This window comes from Felis catus, chromosome D4 (genome assembly GCF_018350175.1).
Source record: "Felis catus isolate Fca126 chromosome D4, F.catus_Fca126_mat1.0, whole genome shotgun sequence".
In the NCBI taxonomy this organism is placed as follows: Eukaryota; Metazoa; Chordata; class Mammalia; order Carnivora; family Felidae; genus Felis; species Felis catus.
This window is the reverse complement of record NC_058380.1, coordinates 59,837,228-59,856,483: the sequence shown is the minus strand read 5'-3', so window position 1 is coordinate 59,856,483 and position 19,256 is coordinate 59,837,228. Positions and strand designations below refer to the sequence as shown.

The window sequence follows — 19,256 nt, the reverse complement described above, 5'->3', positions numbered from 1 at the left end:
GCCTCACCTGCCATGTTCTCCTTTCCCCCAAAGCCCCAGCTCTGTCTTGCCCCTGAGCCTCCTCATGTGTGCTATTCTTCCTTCCTGGAAAGCTCTCCCCAGCCCTGGGCTTGGCTGACTCTAACTTGCCTTGCAGTTCTTGACCGGATGATCGCTTCCTTGGCAAGATCATATATGACCCTTAACCAAGCTGTGACCCCAGAAATACGCTGGTCACCTGTCTGCTCTGCTGTCACATCCTGCGTGGTCTGACTTCTGCTCTGGACTGGAAACACCCAAGGGGTGATCCATCCTGTTGGTTACCAGGGCCCAGCACCATGTCCATCCGTAGGAGGTGCCTGATAAATGGCAGCCATTGCTATCATCTAGGGTCTTGGGACACTTACCCTCGGCATTGTAAGTATATCTTTGCAATTCTTTTTTTTTTTTAATGTTTTTATTTATTTTTGAGACAGAGAGAGACAGAGCGTGAGCAGGGGAGGGGCAGAGAGAAAGGGAGACGCAGAATCCAAAGCAGGCTCCAGGCTCTGAGCTGTCAGCACAGAGCCTGACGTGGGGCTCAAACCCAAAGACTGTGAGATCGTGACCTGAGCTGAAGTCGGATGCTCAACCGACTGAGCCACCCAGGCGCCCCTACCTTTGCAATTCTAAACCTGAGAGCCCTGGGAGCAATGGTGGGTACTATTAACCAAAGTACCCAGGTCAAGTGCAGGTGTGACACTTCATCAGCTGTGTGACTGTGGGCGGGATACTTCACCTCTCTGAGTCCTTCTCTATCACAGGGGGACAATGACACCACTGACCTTACCAGTTGCTGTCAGCCCCAAAGGAGATGGAAATATCATATATCTTCTAAAGCAAGGCTTGACAAACTTTTTCTATAAAGAGCTAGATAGTAGATATTGCCGGCTTTGCCAGCCATAATGTTTGTGTTGCAACTACTTGTTTCTGCTATTGTAGAGCAGAAGTGGCCAGACACAATATATAAGCAAAGGAGATCAGCTGTGCTCCAGTGAAACTTATTTGCAGACAAGCAGGGACCCATGGGTAGGAGTTTGAGGGCCTTTGATATAGAGCATTTTTAAATATTACCATTTACTATTGAACACTCTCCATGTAAGCCAGGCATTGAACTACAACTGGACTGTAGGCTGTAATTCTCATAGCAACTCCACAAGGTAGGTACCTTGATTATTCCTCTTGAGATCCCTATGTTATACAGGAGCAGTTTAAAGCCAAGAGACACCATGACTCCCCCAGGGTCACAGAGCTGGGACAACACAGAGCTGGGGGTAAAACCCACATCTCTCTGACTGCAAGAACACATGTTTGGCATCTCACATGCTTAGGATCTGACCCCCAAGCTGTCCTCACAGGAGGCCATTGGAGCCATTGCTCTGACTCCTTGCTGGGGTCAAGGTTCAGGGGTCAGAGTGTGTGGCTGGTGTGGCTGACAGCTGGGCAGTGACCAGGAAGCTGTGGGAGGGAGGAAGAGGGCTCCACCAGGCAAGGTTTCAGAGATCCTACATGAACTCCCAGAGTTCACTCTTCCATCTACATTCCCTCCTTCCTCCAGGGGGACTTGCCCTCACCCCTGAATTCATGATAGACTCTCACAGAAATGATTGGCTACTACTCGAACAGAGTTCTGAAGAGACCCGAGCGGAATCCCACAAACCTCACTCACCGAGGTGCTTATTTAGGGAGTTGAGAGAAGAATGCCATTCAGTCAGCTGAGCTTTGCTGTAATTGGGGGGCAGAAGGTCACTGGGGAAGGAAGATATGACAAGTAAGCCACGCTTGGGTAAAATGTTCACTTACCAGAATTGGTAGCATCTTCAAGGAATGTAGCCTCAGAGTAGTATCTATATAAATACTGAAGAAACAAATGATGTGCTGGGGATTCCTGATGCCAAAAAATATCACTCATAAAAGGTCTTTTTTAATATCAACAAGTCTGTTATTTAGAAAATCAAATTGAATTTTCCTAATGGGAAAAAAAACAAACAATTCACATCACTTGACAAAGAAAGGAAGTCTACGTCTAGGAATAGAATCCAAGATAACGATATGAAATGCATACAAAGTTTATGCATTAAGAGAGTTGCTTAACAGTACTGTTTATAAGCACTCAAAAAATCATAAATAAATTTCATATCCAACAATAGGGATCTAAGTAAAGTACAGTGAATTCTCTTCTGAAGTCATTAAAAATAGTGTTGCAGGGGGGCTCCTGGGTGGCTCAGTCAGTTGAGTGGCCAACTTCAGCTCAGGTCATGATCTCAGGGTTTATGAGTCTGAGCCCCACATCAGGCTCTGTGCTGTCAACCTGTCAGCCAGAGCAGAGGCTCCTTGGGATCCTCTGTCCCCCTCTCTCTGCGCCTCCCCCATTTGTGCTCTCCCCAAAATAAATAAATATATTTTAAAAAATACTGTGGTAGGGGCACCTGGGAGGCTCACTCAGTTAAGCTTCCAACTCTTGATTTCTGCTCAGGTCATGATCTCAGGAAGGGTGAGATCTAGCCCTGCACTGGGGCTTTGCACTGACGGTGCAGAGCCTGTTTGAGATTCTCTCTCTCTTCCTCTCTGCCCTACCCCCCAAAACCCCCTGTTTGCCCCTCCCCTCTGGCTTGCTTGCCTTCAAAAAATAGTGTGGCAGACTGAAAGATGGACAATATCATTAGCTCCTCCCATCAGTCTATTTCTCCACCCCTGGGGCTGGGCTTGGCCCCGTGATTTGCTTTGGCCAATGAAACATTAGCAAACAAGTGGAGGCAGAGTTGGAAAGGCTTGGGTATTTGCCTTGCCCTCTCCTGTTACAGGCAGACTTTGCCACCACCACCAGGCCTCCCAGCTGGGATTAGCCTCCTGGAGACTGAGAGAGCAAGTGGAAAGAACCTCAGCTGCCCCAGCCTAGGCTCCAGATGCAGGAGTGAGGCCACTCTAGACCATCCAGGCCCAGCCAAGCCAGCGCAGACCAGGGGGAACACCCTGTGGGAAACAGCGAGAAACAAGAAATTCTGGTTGTTTTAAGCCACTGAATTTTGGGTGGTGTTTAACGGTGTCGAAAGATGCGTATGGCTAGGAGGACTATATAATTTATTGCCAAACCAGGACATTTTTGACAATGGAGAGGGATTCTACTAATGATTGTACTAGCACAAGACATGTAACCCAGGATGGTCTTAGGCACCCTACTTATTCATGGTGGGACAGTAAAGAGCAAAAGATAGCTACAAGAGTGTGCACGGCATCGTCTCAAAGCTAAACATTATACTGAATGCAGTATTATATGCTGGGTGGGGTTCTGGAATAGAAAAAGGACAATGGTAGAAAAACTGGTGTATTCTGAAAAAGTCTGGTGTTTAGTTAATGGGAATGCATCGAAGTTATCAACGGGAATTCTCCCAGGATTTTGGAAAACTCTCTCACAGGGGCCCTGGGAATCTTATCAAGACTCCCCAGCCCTGAGCCACCACTGCCCACAAGCCTGCAGAGGTTCCGTGCATAAGCAGAGAAGCAAGGATTCCTACAAGGTCTGGGGCCCTGGGGTTTCAGAAGTAAGGCCTGGAGCTATGGGTCAGGATGGGGTATGGAATCCCATATGAGGCAGTTCCCTGGGTTGGATTAGAAGTCTCCCTGGCTGCTTGACAGGTCAGGAAGGCATAGGTGGGTATCTACACAGCGTGCTTTGTGGGTGTTATCAAGACCTCCTCGCGCAAACAAACCACAAACCCAAACCTTCGCTCTAGACACTCACTGGAATTCTATGATCAAGGCTTTGCAACTTTAAGTTGTACGTTCCAGCCTGTGTTTGTAGTATACACCTCCAGACACAAATTGTGTCGTGTCTTCACCCCTTTCTATACTCCCTGTGAAGGAGCTGCTGGGCCGCGTATCTGCACACCCTTGCCTCTGATTTCATAGAGTAGCCTCCAACTTCCTCAGGTCAGGTTGAGTCACACACCAGCTCCATGCTCTGCCTGCAGACGCTGCCATTTTATAGTGTTTCCCAGTGGTGTCTAGAAGCACCAGGGAATACATTTTTCTCTGTGTCTCTGGCCCTGTCTCTCCCTTCCATTCAGGCAGGTAGCCAGCCAGCGCCATGTTCACAGTCTGTCAGAGATATGGTGGTGCAGAAAAGACAGCAGCCTAGAAATCTTTCTGGACTTTGTTCTCAAAGACTAAGTTCTGGGGAGAGCCTAGAGCACTGATGATGGAAGCCTGAGCTGGAGTGGGCTGAGAGCCCTGCAGGGGGAGATGCGCTGGCAGCTGAGAGCCGAGGACCAGGGTTCTCTCCTCATCCAACAGAAGGGGGCTGGAGGCAGGGGTGGACAGAGAGGATGGCAGGTGCCTGGCAGTGGCAGCCTGGGTCCTGCTTCCTGGTGGAAGACTGTGGGGGCAGCTGCCAAGACCCAGGTCCCCGGAGGGAAACACTGCCTGGGCATGAGGACATTCGGGCTCAGGGTAGCCTCCTCAAGATTCTCGCATCCAGCTGTCTGGAAAGGGCAGCAGTTGCCCTCAGGCATGTGGGTGGATCAAATATAGAAGAACAGACTCTATCACCAGGCCTGCATTGGATGGGGTTTCATAGTTCCCCTCCATGGACAGGACCTCAAGAAAAACAGAGTTTTGCCCAGTTCAGGGACTCAGAGTCAGAAATAAATATAAAGTGGGGCACCTGGTGGCTCAGTAGGTTAAGCGTCTGACTCGGTTTAGGCTCAGGTCATGATCTCACGGTTCGTGAGTTCGAGCCCTGCATCGGTCTTTGCAATGATGGTGCTGAGCCTGCTTGGGATTCTTTCTCTCTCCCTCTCCCTCTGCCCCTCCCCTGCTCGTCCTCTCTGTCTCTCTCTTTCTAATAAACAAATAAACTTAAAAAAATTTAAATTAATATAGAGTTACAGGAAACAAGAAAAGCGATTTACTTTATGTTGAGATTTTTATTCACCTTGTTAATTTTACACCTGCACGAAAATGTGTCTGCCCTGGAGGAGACTGTGTGAGGTTCTAATTGTCACTGATACTTAGGAGAACTTAGGTTCTGTGGTGGGGAGACAAGAGGGTAACCCAGGGTTACCAGGGTTAGGGGTAGGAGGGCCCAAGTTTCACAGGAAAAGGAGGAGCATTTCCCAGCATGTGAAGTGTCTCCACTTGCAGAACCACACATGCTCCATCACTTTACTGAGGGTGGATGCTATAGGACCCCCACATAGTGGGCTTCCAAGGTCTAGAACATTCACTGTGCCCCTCACCAAACAGCTTATTAAGGATCAGAACTGAGTGGGCCTCTAAACACCCACAGCCTCTAACAGGTTCCCTGTCTGATGGCAACAGCCTCCTCACTGACCAAGTTTCAGCCTCAGACCCTCCAACTCACCCCCGAAACCGCAGGGCTGTTAGAGACACTCTGCTCCCCACCAGATCTTAGAAAAAAATCCAACCCCTTAACCTGGCCCCTCCTCCCCCACTAACACCCCACCCCCTTTGCCATTGCCTCCTTCCATGTTTCTTGGCACAGTCACACTAAACTTCTTTCCCCAGCAAATGTGTCATGTTCTTTGTCACCACTGGGGCTGGAATGCCCCAGAAGAAAGGCCCAGCCAGCCAGCGCAGGACCAGAGAACAAGGAGATGGCCGGGCCTGGAGGATGCCCCAAGAGAAGGGTCAAGGCTGAGGACTGTGACTGCCTCCCCCATGGACCCCCAAAAGCACCCCTCCCCAGGGACCCCTCTCATTGTACCAGATGGTGCAGAGATGCTCCAGCCGCTTTTGCTGCAGGGCTTTCTGGTTCTTCAGCATGCTCTCTATCTCTTTCTTCACGTCTGGAGGAGCCCGGATCCTCTCACTGGCCATGAACTCACTGGGTGTCCAGACACGTTGGCACCATGGAGAGGAGGAGCAGGGCGGGGGGGTGGGAAAGAGGGGATGAGGCCCATGGTAAGAACATTCACAATCTAAGCACCCTTACACCACTTCAGCCCCTCCCTCCCCATTGTAGGCCTCTGGGGCAATGATGAGAGGGGGGATCGAAGAGCCAGGGGGCCACCAGCGAGACTCTGGGGTTAAGAGCATGGGACCACTGGGCACAGATCCGGGTGTGGGTCCCGACTGTGGCCAGCCAGCTCTGTGACCTTGGGCAAGTCAGTCCCTTCCTCTGATTCTGTTTCCTCTTCTGTAATGGAGCTAATGAGAATACCTTCCACAGTAGGACCCAGTGAGATATTGCAAGCAAAGCCCCTAGCACCATGCCTGACTCACGGGAACTGCCCAGTAAATGCCAGCTCCTGCCATCACTGTGGATGATTACTGACATTTGTAACTTCCAGGCCCAGACCCAGACCAGTCACTTTCCATAGAGCACCTTGCTGATCATCACTGAAACCCTATCACTGGCGCATCATCATGCCCGTCTGCATAAGGAGAGAAAGGCTCCGAAATGTTCAAGTGCTTGATCAAGGTCACAGGGAAAGTACAGGTGGAGCCAGGTCTCAGTACGCTTTTCTTTCACCCGGGGTGTCAGACTCTGGTGTTCTCCATCTGGAAATCCAGGTGTACAGATGGCCTCCCATCCCCAGACCCACAGCACAGACAGACAGACAGACATTCTTTGGCATCCTCAAACGTCTTGACCTGACAAGCAAAAGAAAGCCTTGTTTGTTGGCCAAAAGCTGCAGGATCCTTGTGTCGGTATTAACAGAAGTGCCACCTGGCAGAGGAAGCAGGGAGATGAGCCCTCTCTTCACCCCTGCTCCCATGGGGACCAAAGCCTGAGGGACCGCCATTTGTCTTGGCCCAGTAACACAGGGTTCTGAGTAACAGTCGAATGGAAATTGGGCAGATAGTCAGACGGGTGTTTTCAAACAATTTGTACTGTGATAATTCAGAAAATGCTTATGCGATAACATTTATGAAGAAAATAAGACAGAAAGTGACATATACAGTATGGGTCTAAAGAAGCCTGGGAAGAAATACACCAAAATATCAGCTGTGCTTCTCACTGTGGTGAGAAATTAGTAATGATTTTTAATTTCTTTTTTATACTTTTATCTACTTTAACTTTTAAAAAAGAAAAGAGCACATATTTTTACCCCCAGAAGAACGGGAGTGTTTTGGAGCGAGGACAGAAAGGAGGGTGAGGACCACCGGCTTGCTGGGCCGGCCTTCCAGGTGGGCTGGGGGGAGGCTGTGGGAAGTGTGGGCGGACACGGACCTGAAACTCTGCACCAGGGCCTGCTTCTTGAGAACCTTCCAGGTGTCCACCAGGCCCTGCCAGCGGCGATGGCCCTTGAGCTCCTGCTGCAGCGTGGCCTCCATCAGGTTGACAAACAGCTGGGCGATGGCCCTCCGGTTGCCCAGCAGGGCCTGGTTTATGACCTGTGGTACAGGTGGGCAGGCTCTACATGAGGTGGGGGCTCTCCAAGGTCAGAACAAGGCTCAGTTGGAGACGGACAGGGGGAGGCTGCAGAGGGGCCAGGTGAGGTGCCGGCAGAGGACCTGGGGCCCAGTGGGGCTGAGTAGGGCAGTGGCAGCATCTGAGGGGCACTGAGGGGTCACTGGGCACTCACGGAAGTTGCCTGGGGCTGAACAGCCGTGGACTGTGACAGGGGTCTTTCCTGAAGACTCACCTATGAACCTTGACTTAAGCATGTGCCTTCAACCCAGCCCCAAGACCGTATCAGATTGTTAAAGAAGCTGATTTTAGCTCACTGGAGATACGTACTCCAGTGGGTTCTTAGTGTTTAGCTGTTTTCTTTCCTTTTCTTTAAATGAATTTGTTCCAAAAGCAGAGTGCTCATGCCATCAGGGACCAGTCAGTCCCCTACGGTTGTGATGAGAACGAAGACCCAATTACCAAATGAGACCAGGGCTAGAACATTCTTCTGCAGTCCTCCCAGTGATCCTCACCAGGCATCCTTGGCATGGCAGTGGGGACAATTCTTCATGGTGTGGTACTGTTCTGCTTTTAGTAGCCTGCCCCCCTCAATGAGAGCAGTCTCTCCCATGCCCCCAGGGAGTGGAACAGCCAAATGTCTCCAGAATTCCCCAAAGCTCTCGGGGCACCGCCCTGGGGCAAGGGTGGGAACCTGCCAAGCTCAGCGGGTAGACATTCCAGTAACAATTTTCGCTGGAACCTGAGGTTTATTGCTGGCTCTACTTCCTAGCTGGTGGTGGGGGGAGAGGGGGACTGGCAGGTATTTCCTAAACCTCCAATTCTTCAGCCATAAGGCGAAGATAATGCTACTGGCAGCACAGGGATTCTGCGAAATTAAATGAGATAAATGCACATAGAGTAAGTAAGTAGCAAGTGCCTGTTGTTGTAATGAGTAAAATAAGCATATGGACGCCAGACATTGAAACATCCCCGGGATACCGCTCTGACCCCACCTAAGGGATCAAATGGATAAAAGTTAGGAACTCTTGCTTCTTTCAAATGACAGTGGCTACTGCTGAGACCTCTTTTGTCACCCCCTCCCCCCAACAGGTACTGGTTTAAGTATCGTTACCCCTGTTTTATGGGCAGGGAGTTCCAAGTGCAGGAGCGGAGTTAGTTTGGGAGCTTGTGTGTCTGGGCAGTGGAGAGGGAGGTCTGTGCTCACTCCCTGTCTGTGCTTCATCCAGGACTCCAAGATGTGGACCCGAACAGGAGCCCATCTGTGATTCTGAGTGCTGGGTTCCTTTCACCCCGTGTACTGCCGGGAGGCCTCCGCAAGCCCGGCTTTCTGCACAGGCCCTAGAAGCCCATGCAAGCAAAATGTGCTTCTGAGTAGCCAAAGGAAGCAACAACATGGATGGGCCTAGAGGGTATAATGCGAAGTGAAATAAGTGAGACAAAGAAAGACAAATATCGTATGATTTCACTCATCTGTTGAATTTAAGAGACAAACAAAGGAAAAAAAAGAGACAAACAAAAAACCAGACTCTTAACTGCAGACAACTGATGGTTGACAGAGGGGAGGGGGGTGGGGGGATGGGTGAAACAGGTGAAAGGGATTAAGGGTACACTTGTCATGATGAGCACCGAGTAATGCACAGAATTGTTGAATCGCTGTACTGTGCACCTGAAACTAACATAACACTGCATGTTAATTATATTTGAAGAAAATACACACACACACAAACATCCGTACATAGTGTCTTTTCACATGGCAGAGGAGTCGGGCTTAACTCTGACTTTGGAAATATTATGAGCAACCTTGAATTTCTTGTTTTCTACACCCAAAGAAAGCAGCTGGGCGAGGGTGGGGTGTGGAGAGGGAAGCAGTGGGGACAGAGACCGGAGACAGGCCTGGTTCGGCACTAGACGCTGATGGCCAACAAGAAGGCAGACAAGCACCACTAGGAAAACAAACGGAGCAGGCTGGGGTCACCTGTGAGAGCACAAACCACTCTGAGACCAGGACAGCTCCACCATCCAGCACCTACTGCATTGCACATGGTGGCTGAGACACGGCCCAGTAGGTGCTCGTAAAACCGTCAGTGATGAAACCAGTGCTGTTGTGTTAGGTAATCGGGATTAAGACAGCAGGGATGTAGGACACGCACTTTAGAAAGACTTCTACTGAAAATACTTAACAAAAACTCTGGTTCTGGACCCAAATGACTAACCCGAGTTAGTTGGAAATGTGACACATGAGAAGCCCATCGGTCCTGAGACACCAGGTTCTGGGGCATCCTCAGGTCTCGCCCCTTCTGTGGGCTGATCCCTTGCACATGAAAACCACTCACCATGGCTTCCTTATTTATCAGCGTGTACACGTCGGCCTGCATGAGATAGGAAGTTTTCTCTATGATTTCCACATATTTCTTCAACACGCTTCTGAGCTAGAAACAACAAGGTGTCATTGTTAATGACTTTCTTTTCCTGGAGACCTGCAAGCAAAGAGACGATGCCTCACAAACCCCACAGGTGAAAATCACCAAGAGCCCATTCGCAGGCCAACTCACTTTATCTGCCCGAGAGAACTCGGTCGAGGTCAGTGTCTCATCCAGCTCCTTAATCCCCTGCTTCTGGAACTGGAACTTCTCAGCCACCTGATCCCACAGCTCCATCAGGGTCTATACCAAGAAGCTGGGGTCAGGCTGGGAGGACAGATGGCAGGGAGGGAAGGAGCGGGACCCCGGTGGGGCAAGCCCAGCCACAGGGAAGCCCTACTTGGATGGTGTAGTCTTCGAGGTTGATGTCGCTTTCCACTTTTTTGAAGAGTTGGTCGATTTCCTCATCAGACGCCGCCAGCTTTTTTAAAAGAAGTGCTCCCGGCTCTAAGATGAGAGGTTCCATTTCCTACAACAGGCCAGTAGGGCAATGCCTGTGGTCTCAACACCACCAGGGCAGGGGGAGCCCGTCCCTTCCCCCAATTCTCTGCCCTGTGGTGGGAAAGTGCTAGCTGTGGTCCTGCCTCAAAACTAATAATCATTACCTAGACCTAAGGAGCTAGGATTTACTATTCACAGCCAGAGCACAAGGGCAGGCACCATTTATCTGGTCATGTGCCATGTGCTGGACACTCTGCTCTAGGCTAGGCCCTTGTCCTCAGACTCACTTGGTCCTCACCACAGCCTGTGAAGTAGGTAGTGACATCAGGCGTGGCCCATGGTTGGGGCTCAACAAACATCCATTAAAGAAGTGGCCAGTGAAAGGATTCCAAGTTTACTTCAGATAAGGAAACTGAGGCTCAGTTATGTTGTATGACCAAAGCCACAGAGTCATGGACAAAAGTAGGGCTCATATACAGTTGGGACAGATGAGTAAAGCAACGACTGGCTGGGGGAGCTTCTTGGTGCTTTGGGTACAGAGCCAGCTGCATAAATCCAAGGGAATGACAGAAGTCAGAGAAGACATGGGGAGAGAGTGGTGAGTGCAGTCCAGGGCTCAGAGAAGAAGGGCAAAGAAGGGCCTCATTTAGGGAATATTCTGGGGACCAGGGTGGTTAGAGATGGAATGTCTCTGGAGAGGAACAGAGAGCCAAGTGAAGGTGGTACCAAAAGGCCAGATAGCATGAGGGGTGGGAAGCCAGAGGGCCAGGCCCTTTGGGCCCTCATTAGTAGGACTGCGTAGGGAGATCATGGGCTGGGCTTTGGCATCAGCCCTGGAGTCCAGTTCCCAGCTGGCCCCTTATGTGCCAAATCAGGCAAGACTTTGTGAGCCTAAACTGTAAAGTGGGAGAAACAGTGGTACCCGACTTAGAGAGCTGTGCTCATAACGAGCACTCATCATGAGCCACTCAGGCTGGCTACTCTGATTTCATCCACACCACTGGTGAGCCACTCAGGGCCTCTGAGCTGGGCGGGAAGGGAGGGTGGGTGCAGTGACAAGCCTGCCTTGAGAATGGCCCCAGAACAGAAGGGGAGAGAGGGAGGAGTCTTACCATCCCAATCTGAGCAATCTCCTCCTTAAAACTCCCCAGAGCACTCTCGTAGCCCTGCCTCTTGGAGTCTCTGTCCAGGGTGGTGGTGCTGATCCTGTCTGGAACTGGGGGAGAACAGCAGAGGTGAGGAGGCTGCCCTCAGAGCTCCAAAGCAAGGGGAGGGCTCCCAGGAAAAGGCAGCAAGGCAGAAAGTGCCTTGGTTCAGGAGATAGACCCCCAAACCAGGCCACAGTGTCAGAGGCTTAAGGAAAAAGAGAAAAAACAAAGGTGATCTGTAAGTGCTATAAGGAATGAAGTCTCACATACACAGTTAAATGCCAGAAAAAGTTTCCAAATGGTAGGTACAGAATGGGACCATTTATGTTTTTTTTTTAAAGTTAATAGAAGCAAATACATATACAAATAAGAATAACCAACACTTATATAGCACTTATTATGCACCAGGCATCGTTCTAACTCAATTACCACTCCTGAAGAGGCCAAGAGGCAGGTTCTATTTTTTCAGCCCCATTTTACAAGTGAGGACACTCAGGCATGGGGGTTAAAGAACAAACACAGCAGTGGCTGAGCAGAGGTTTGGACATGAGCCATCTGCTCTAGAGTCTGCATTCCCGTCCTGTGCTCTGCGGTCCCCTGAATCTGGACACCATGTGATTTCATGGTGGGGAACATTCTTGGGAAGAGAAACAGTGCTATCACGAAGGGAGAGTTTTTCCTTTCTGTTTATCTCCTTCCTTTGGTTTTCCACAGTGAGCCTGACTGGCTCAGTGGTAGATAGCACGTGTGACTCCCAATCTCAGGGTTGTAAGTTCAAACCCCAAGTTGGGTGCAGAGATTACTTATGGTGAGTATGTATCATTTTTTTTTTAATCATAAAGGAAAAGAACCTTTCTCTCTAGTATGAAGGAAGATAACGCAGATTGAAATGTTCTTGTGAAATTACAATAAAGCAAGGAATATCCTTTACCAACTGACTTTCATCGGTAAATTCTGACTGCACAGAGCCCCCTGCTCCCTCCCCAGCTCTCTGCACTGAGGAGAAGGTCCAGAGGAGCAGGCTCAAGGGAGGAGCCAAGGGGAGAAAGCCAGCCCTGCCCTCATAGCTGAACAGAGACTCACCTATGGTGTCCATGAGGCCTCGGACCTCTCTGGCTTCAATGATGCTCTCACTTTCTTCAGCTTTTTTCTTCTTGATTATTTCCTTTTCCCTGAGGCACAAGTAGAGGAAACAATAACTCCCAGCCCCCTCCCCTACCCCAGGGCAGCTCTGGCACAGAAGGGAGTCTTCAGAGAGACCTCACATATTGGTGATAAGGCCCACCCCATTCCAGAGAGCCCAGAGGCTATGCCAGACTCCCAACGTGCGCTGCCTGGGTATCTGCTGCCAGTAGGCACCATGGTCCCTAGACAAGAAATCAGGGTCTGCTTCTGTTCTGGCTGCAAACCAAGTGTGGGTAGTAGGCAAGAGCCATTTCCACATGGGGAAACTGAGGACAGTAGGGCATGATCAGCCTCGGAAAGCCAGGCCAGTGCTGAGTATTCAGGATTTGCTCCTTCAGCAACTCATCATCCTATGAGGCAGTCACAATAAACCCCTTGACAGGGATGAGGGGAGGGCGCTTAGAGAAGTGATTATACAAAGCAGAGCTGAGACTCCCTGACCCACGTGTGTCATGCCAAGGTCCATGGTCCTTGGGGTTTAGGTGTGGGAGGAGAAAGCTGAGACCCCAGAACAAGCTATCTCAGCAGGGAGGACCAGGGTGAGTGAGAATGACCTTAGCTTTGGAATAAAAATCTCTGAACGCACTGTCCATAGGACAAGCACCACAGAAATGCAACAGGTCTCAATGACACCTGCCATTCCTCCAGGCCTCCACATGTGCAGCGCTTTCTAGTCATTTCTCATCCAATCCTCACTGCACACCTACCAGCAAGGAAGACTGCAGGGCCTAGACTGACCCTCCAGAGGTGGGTCTTTCAGTCTTGTCAATCAGGTGCCCGTGGACTAAGGTGGCTCTTTGGGAACCTGGGTGCTCTGACTACTGAGCTAATGGCTCTGGCTCCTCGGGCACTTGACCCGAGGACTTGGGTCTACACTAGTGCTGATCTATCCCTACCTTGGGCTCCTCTTCTGCTCACCCGGAGGCCCTGCCCTGGGTGAATGAACACACAGGTTCACTGGCTTTGGCTGGCTGAACTTTCAAGAAGGGAACAAGGGACTTCAGAGAGACGCCAATGCTGAGTTAGTGACCCCAGTCATTTTGAGGGTGGCAGAGCCTGGAAGGTTACAAACACATCTTTCTCCCTGTCACAGGCCACAGGAAGTTGTCGTCTAGATCTACGTCCAGGGCAGAGCTGACTTTGTCTCGGGAAGCTAGCACAGCACAATGCCAGCACCCTCTATGGAAAGTGCCTTTCCTAAAACGCTGTCCTGTGGATGCTAAGAGCTCCTGATGGATGCTATATCTGGTTATTGGGATAGTGGGTGACCTTAGGCTAAACTCTGGGGAAGGGGGGACCCTTAGGAGTGATAGGTAACTCACAAGTCAGCTGAGAGGGGACTTAGACCCTTGTAGGAGCCAAAGTCACAGCCAGGGGCAGCATCAACAGGCCCCAGACGTCTGTGCTTCAATCCCCACACTGGGCATCAGGCACATGGGCTAGAGAACACTGACCTCCAGTCTGGGCTTGGGGGCCAGTGGGTTTGCCCATCTGTAGGTAGTTAAGGGTGCTGAGGGTCAGAAGCCTCAGGGGAGATTTCTCTGGGAAGAGTCAAAGGTCAGGTCATCCCTGCCCCAAAGCAGGTGAAAGAGAAAACAAAGGCAGGTAGAGAAAGACCGACTTCCCCTGAGTCCCAGAGGGGACTGCGGCTTGCTCAGAGCTTGAAGAGCAAAGCGAAGATCAGATCCAGGTGCCCCAAGCTCCCCGGAGAGGAAGATATTGCCCTTTCCTTTTCTTTCCTTTCTCCCTGCTTGAGGAGTCTGAGCTCAGGGAGTTGAAATGGCATACTCAGGAATCTCAAATTTCACTCCTGATCTCCCTGCTCCTAGACCATATGCGCCCATCTCAGGGAATGGCGCCTGCTCTGTCCACCCAAGCACTCGTGCTACAGACCTCGGGCTCTCGGGAGCCCTCTCCTCCCTCCAATCCACCACCTAGTCTGAGGGGTTCTGCCTCTAAAATACACCGGAAATACCCTACTCTCCCTCTTGTAGCCCCACCAGGCTTAGAGGGACAGCAGCAGCCTCCTCCCTGGCCTCCCGGCCTCTTCTTGCCACTCCCTACATTCTGCACACAACAGCCAAAAGGCCTTAAAAAGGCAAATCAGCTGCCCACTTCAGTAGTCCAAAATCCCGACTGTGGTCTGCAAGCCTATCCCAGCCTCATCTACCGCCCCTCCCCCCAGGCCCACTAACTTCTTCAGCCTTCCAGAGCGGACCAAACCCTCCCTGCCTCCGCGCCTTGCCCCATGCATCTATTCCCTCATCCTCTGGTCTCCGCTGAGGCCCCTCCTCAGGAGCTTTCCTGACCCCTGTGCTACCACTGTCCTCTGGGTCAGAGCCTTCCCACCTTTAGGGGGACTTGCCCATTTATTTATTATCAAGGCCTCAAGTTCCAGGAGAGTGGGATCCCCAGACCCAGTACCTGGTCCTAGGCGCTCAATCAATAATTACTGAGAGGGGAGGAAGAGGAAGAGAGGGAGAAGCAAACAGTGGAGCAAAGTAGGTGCTATTACCTCTCTCTCTCAGAGGAGATACTGGGACTTCATTCCTAAATGGCACTCATCTTGTGTGAGGGCTTTCTGAGTTTCTGAAGACTCTGGCACACCGCCCACCCCCCCCCCCCCGCCCCGGGTGGGGAGGTACAGTGTGGACCACAGGACCCACCTGTAGAGAACAGGATTTTCTGTGACCCAGTCATTGGGTAGGCTGTGCGCCCACTTCCGCTGCCGAGGACACATCATCTCCCCTTCAGGAATATCCATCTTCTTCATCAAGGGCTTCCTGCCATTCTTTGGGGTCATGGAACTCTCCACAGCGCGCTTCCTGGTGGCTGCCAGAGAGCGGACCAGCTGCACCTGAATGCACAAACGATCCGGTGGGGGGTCAGGACTGCAGACTCCTCAGCACCCAGGGCTCACTCTGCAGTCTTAGAAGGACATGTGAGAACTTGCCAGCAGGAAGGCACTTTGCAGGGAGGCCTTCAACCCTAGGGTACATTCCATGCAAGTACCCCCCAGAAGACATTCAGCCATCTAGAAGGGTATCTCTTAAGAAATTTAGTGAGGACCAAGATGCTTATCCTAGTATCTTTTATAATCACAAGGAATTAGAAAAATGGGGCTGTCCAATAACAGGGGACTGGTCGAGTAAACTTATGTCCCTCCAGTGTAATGCTAGGCATTTATTAAGGATGAGACTTACAAAGGACTATTTATGACATAGGGAAATGCTTATGATATGATATACCATAAAACATCTTAATTAAAAGCACAACTTAAAAAAATTATAACCCAAACTATACAGTGTGATCTCAAAATTTTAAACTCATAGAAAAATGACCAGGAGAAAGTGTGCCAAATGTTAAGAATGGTGTGCTGCCTCCAGGCAGCAGGATCATGTGAGTAATTTGTTTCTTTGGCCTCCTTATACTTTTATAATTTCCAAGCCTCCTACATAGAGCATTATTTAGGGCTCAAAGTAGGAATGAAAATTCCTTTTAAATAAGCAGTACAGAACGTCAAAGGGAAGGTTCGAGTTTGTGTATTTAAGATACTGTTCTTGTCTGTGCAGTTTTTTATAGACAAGTTTTTTATAGGCAAGGCAATTCCAGCAACCTATTTGGCTGTCAAGAGAGTGTTACTTTAATACACTATGGGAAGTCCTGGATTAACAACTGGGCAGCCTCTAAACGTCTTGAAGTTGCATTAATGCCCCTTGACATGCAAAAGGTCTGTGCAATACCGTTAACAGGGAAGAAGCAGGTTTCAAAACACTGTTATAGAATCAAACCCAGGTTTTAAAAAGAAAAATTAGAAACGCTTTGGTGCATAGGAAAAGGTCCCAAGACACCCACTGGTTAATTTTGGCGATTTCTGAATAATTTAACTTTTAATTTAACTAAAACTTTAATGTACATTTTTTAATTTTCAAGAATAGACATTCTAATATTGTATTCCTACACTTTAAGAACCAATAAGATGGGGCGCCTGGGTGGCGCAGTCGGTTAAGCGTCCGACTTCAGCCAGGTCACGATCTCGCGGTCCGTGAGTTCGAGCCCTGCGTCAGGCTCTGGGCTGATGGCTCAGAGCCTGGAGCCTGTTTCCGATTCTGTGTCTCCCTCTCTCTCTGCCCCTCCCCCGTTCATGCTCTGTCTCTCTCTGTCCCAAAAATAAATAAACGTTGAAAAAAAAATTAAAAAAAAAAGAACCAATAAGAATTATTTTTTAAATCAAAACAATTTCAAAGCCCTTATTTCATTAAGTTCCCGGACAAAGAAGCCTTCAGAGGGAGGGAGGTTTGGGGTGCAGAGGGAAGAGGGCACAGAGGGACACACCTACCTCAGCCTCGAAGATCTGCTGGTAGACCTTCCCGCTGGGCACCTGGGTCACCTTCCCCACTGAGGACATCTTGGCCGCTGGCTGAACGGGGCTCCCCTGTTAGGAATTCATTGTCAGGGAATCATGTCTGAGGTTTGGAAACCGAAGCCCCAACCTCCAGGACAAGTCCTCCGCCTAGGACCTGCGCCCCCCCCCCCCCCCGCGGGGCCCAACCCCTCCCGCAGGCCACCAGGCTGGGGCAGGACCCACCCCACTGCTCTGAGAAAAAGCAAGCCCCGCCCCCCTCCCTCAAGCCTCAGGGGTTTCATTTTAAGCAAAAAGTAAGGAGTGGCAAAGAAGCAAAAAAGGAGACAAACCTCCGGCAAGAACCGAACTCCCGGAGAAGGCTGGCTCTTCCAGCCACGTTGTGTGCAAATCCAGAGGACTTTGGTGGGGAAGAATAATAAATCGTTATTGTTTTGTGCTTCACTCTCCCAAGCTCTCCTGGGAAAAGTGCTCAAGGTGTCATCTTGGATTTCATCCTGGCCTTGACCCCCCCAAACTGGAGCTGAACAAAGTTGAAGGATCCCTGACTCCCTCCTTCCCCCACTCCCCGCCAAGAGTGGACAAAGAGAGGCGGAAGTGGAGGGAAGGAGCAGCCTGACTCTGGCCGTGCTAATTAGGCACCTACTGTATGCTGAGAAGACCCGGCAGGCTCCTCTCACGCCACCAGCCCGCCAGCCTACCGAGGAGCGCGGTGCAGTCCCTGGCCATCCCCTCTAAACCCGGCCAATGGAGGGAGGCCCTGCGCCCGGGGCTGGCGCCCCACCTGCAGAAGGCACCACCAGCCGGGGCCAGTCCAGCCTCAACTGCAGCTGGACGCACTCGGTCTCCAAGGCAACGCAGAGGGGCGGGAGACCCACTCGCCCCGCCCTCACTTCCTTTCCGAGGAGGGAGGGGATGATGGCCCGCAGCCGCCGGAGCGCCCCACTGGGAGTGGGGAAACTGTTAGGAAGTATTCCCTCCAAGCCCGTTTCTCCTCACAGCAAGGGGGCGCCCCGCGCTGTCAGGAACGTCCAGAGCAGTACATTGAATGTTCTGAAAACCGTAGGAGACCTGAGATGTAACTCCGAGCCACGGCAGTCAAGAAAATCCACCCTGTCTTCTTTACTTGATTAAAACCAACCTCTGCTGGCAAGCAGCACAGTGCTTGGCTGTAAAATGCAGAAAGCCTCTCTAAATAAGGCCAGCTCTGTCTCAGATTACGAGATTGAAGGGCTCAGAATTCAGGCATCAGGTTTGTATGGCATTACAATGAAAAGACTAATTTCTAGGACTCTTGAGTTCCATTCATCCTCCCACCACTGCCACATAACCCTGCTAAAATATGGCTCTGACCTACCCTCTCTCCTGCTCAAAAGTCCCTCATCAACTCTGCAGCCCCTGCAAAATCCAACTCAGTCTTAGATGACCACAGAGCACCCCCCCCCATCTGGTTCCCACCCTGACTCTCCCTGCTTTAGCAAGCTCTCCACTCCTCCTGCATATGCCCCTGCCCCCCTGCCCTTCCTCATCCTGCTCTTCTGCTGGGATCCTTCTCTTTCAGCAATCCCAGACCCAGCCAGCCTTCCACTATCAGTAACAATATCCCAACCACTCATTTGCCTCAGCCCCTATAACCTCACCTCTCTCTGGATGTTGATTGCAGTCAAATACAGGAGTTCAGGACCTCTAGAGTAGGTGTTTCCTGAAGGGCAGGTACCACTTATTAATTTTGACTTAGCGGCAGTTGCTCTTAGCACAGTGTCTTGCACATGATTCAGACACAATGAATGCTCCCTGGGTAAACGCATGAATACTAGAATGTCCTCATCTGACACTCCTAGAGTTTGTCTCTTTCCCACACACCCAGCCATAGTCCTATGTGCCCAGACCTGAAAATACTTGTGGTTGACAGTGAACCTGGCTTGAGGGTTTCCTATGTTTTGTGAGGTACTCAACTCCCCCAGAAAAATCCCTCTCCTCAGCAGGGATCTCTGTTCCAATTGCTAGTAAATGCTCCCTATGACAACTTCCTAGAACAAGTGATCATTCCATCCAGACTAGCTTCAGAAGTTAATTAACAGTGAATAGAGAACACTTTTATTCCCCTTCTTTGGTCATGGATTTTATTACCAAAGTGAAATATTGTAAAAAAGATTGGACTAATTTTAACTGGAAAAAGAGAAAGTGTCGGTAACCAAGGGAAGGGGTAAAAAAAAAAAAAAAAAGAAATGTGCAGGAATTATTTGCAGTCATTCATACCTCTGTTTATGCCATGCTGGCTTGAACCTTATACACCAGAAACA

General features: G+C 50.4%; 1 protein-coding gene across 6 annotated transcripts in view; it reads right to left on the bottom strand.

Moving 5' to 3' along the window:
• The window catches only part of CCDC180 (coiled-coil domain containing 180), a 63,024-nt gene extending 45,106 nt beyond the window's left edge, over window positions 1-17,918 (bottom strand). For 2 of the 6 annotated variants that reach the window (XM_045043065.1, XR_006588738.1), the window contains exons 1-12: window positions 17,738-17,917; window positions 17,286-17,353; window positions 16,930-17,025; window positions 15,257-15,447; window positions 12,489-12,577; window positions 11,370-11,473; window positions 10,157-10,285; window positions 9,949-10,059; window positions 9,730-9,825; window positions 7,214-7,377; window positions 5,744-5,863; window positions 1,688-1,767 (exon numbers count right to left, since the gene is read on the bottom strand). In XM_045043065.1, the coding sequence (XP_044899000.1) occupies window positions 1,688-1,767; window positions 5,744-5,863; window positions 7,214-7,377; window positions 9,730-9,825; window positions 9,949-10,059; window positions 10,157-10,285; window positions 11,370-11,473; window positions 12,489-12,577; window positions 15,257-15,447; window positions 16,930-16,998 (1,153 nt within the window). In that variant the 5' untranslated portion in view covers window positions 16,999-17,025; window positions 17,286-17,353; window positions 17,738-17,917. Of the gene's footprint in view, window positions 1-1,687; window positions 1,768-5,743; window positions 5,864-7,213; window positions 7,378-9,729; window positions 9,826-9,948; window positions 10,060-10,156; window positions 10,286-11,369; window positions 11,474-12,488; window positions 12,578-15,256; window positions 15,448-16,929; window positions 17,026-17,285; window positions 17,354-17,737 lie in introns of all 6 variants that reach the window. The other 4 variants (XM_045043064.1, XR_006588737.1, XM_045043063.1 and 1 more) reach the window with 3 other exon arrangements.
• Between the last annotated feature and the right edge of the window lie 1,338 nt (window positions 17,919-19,256).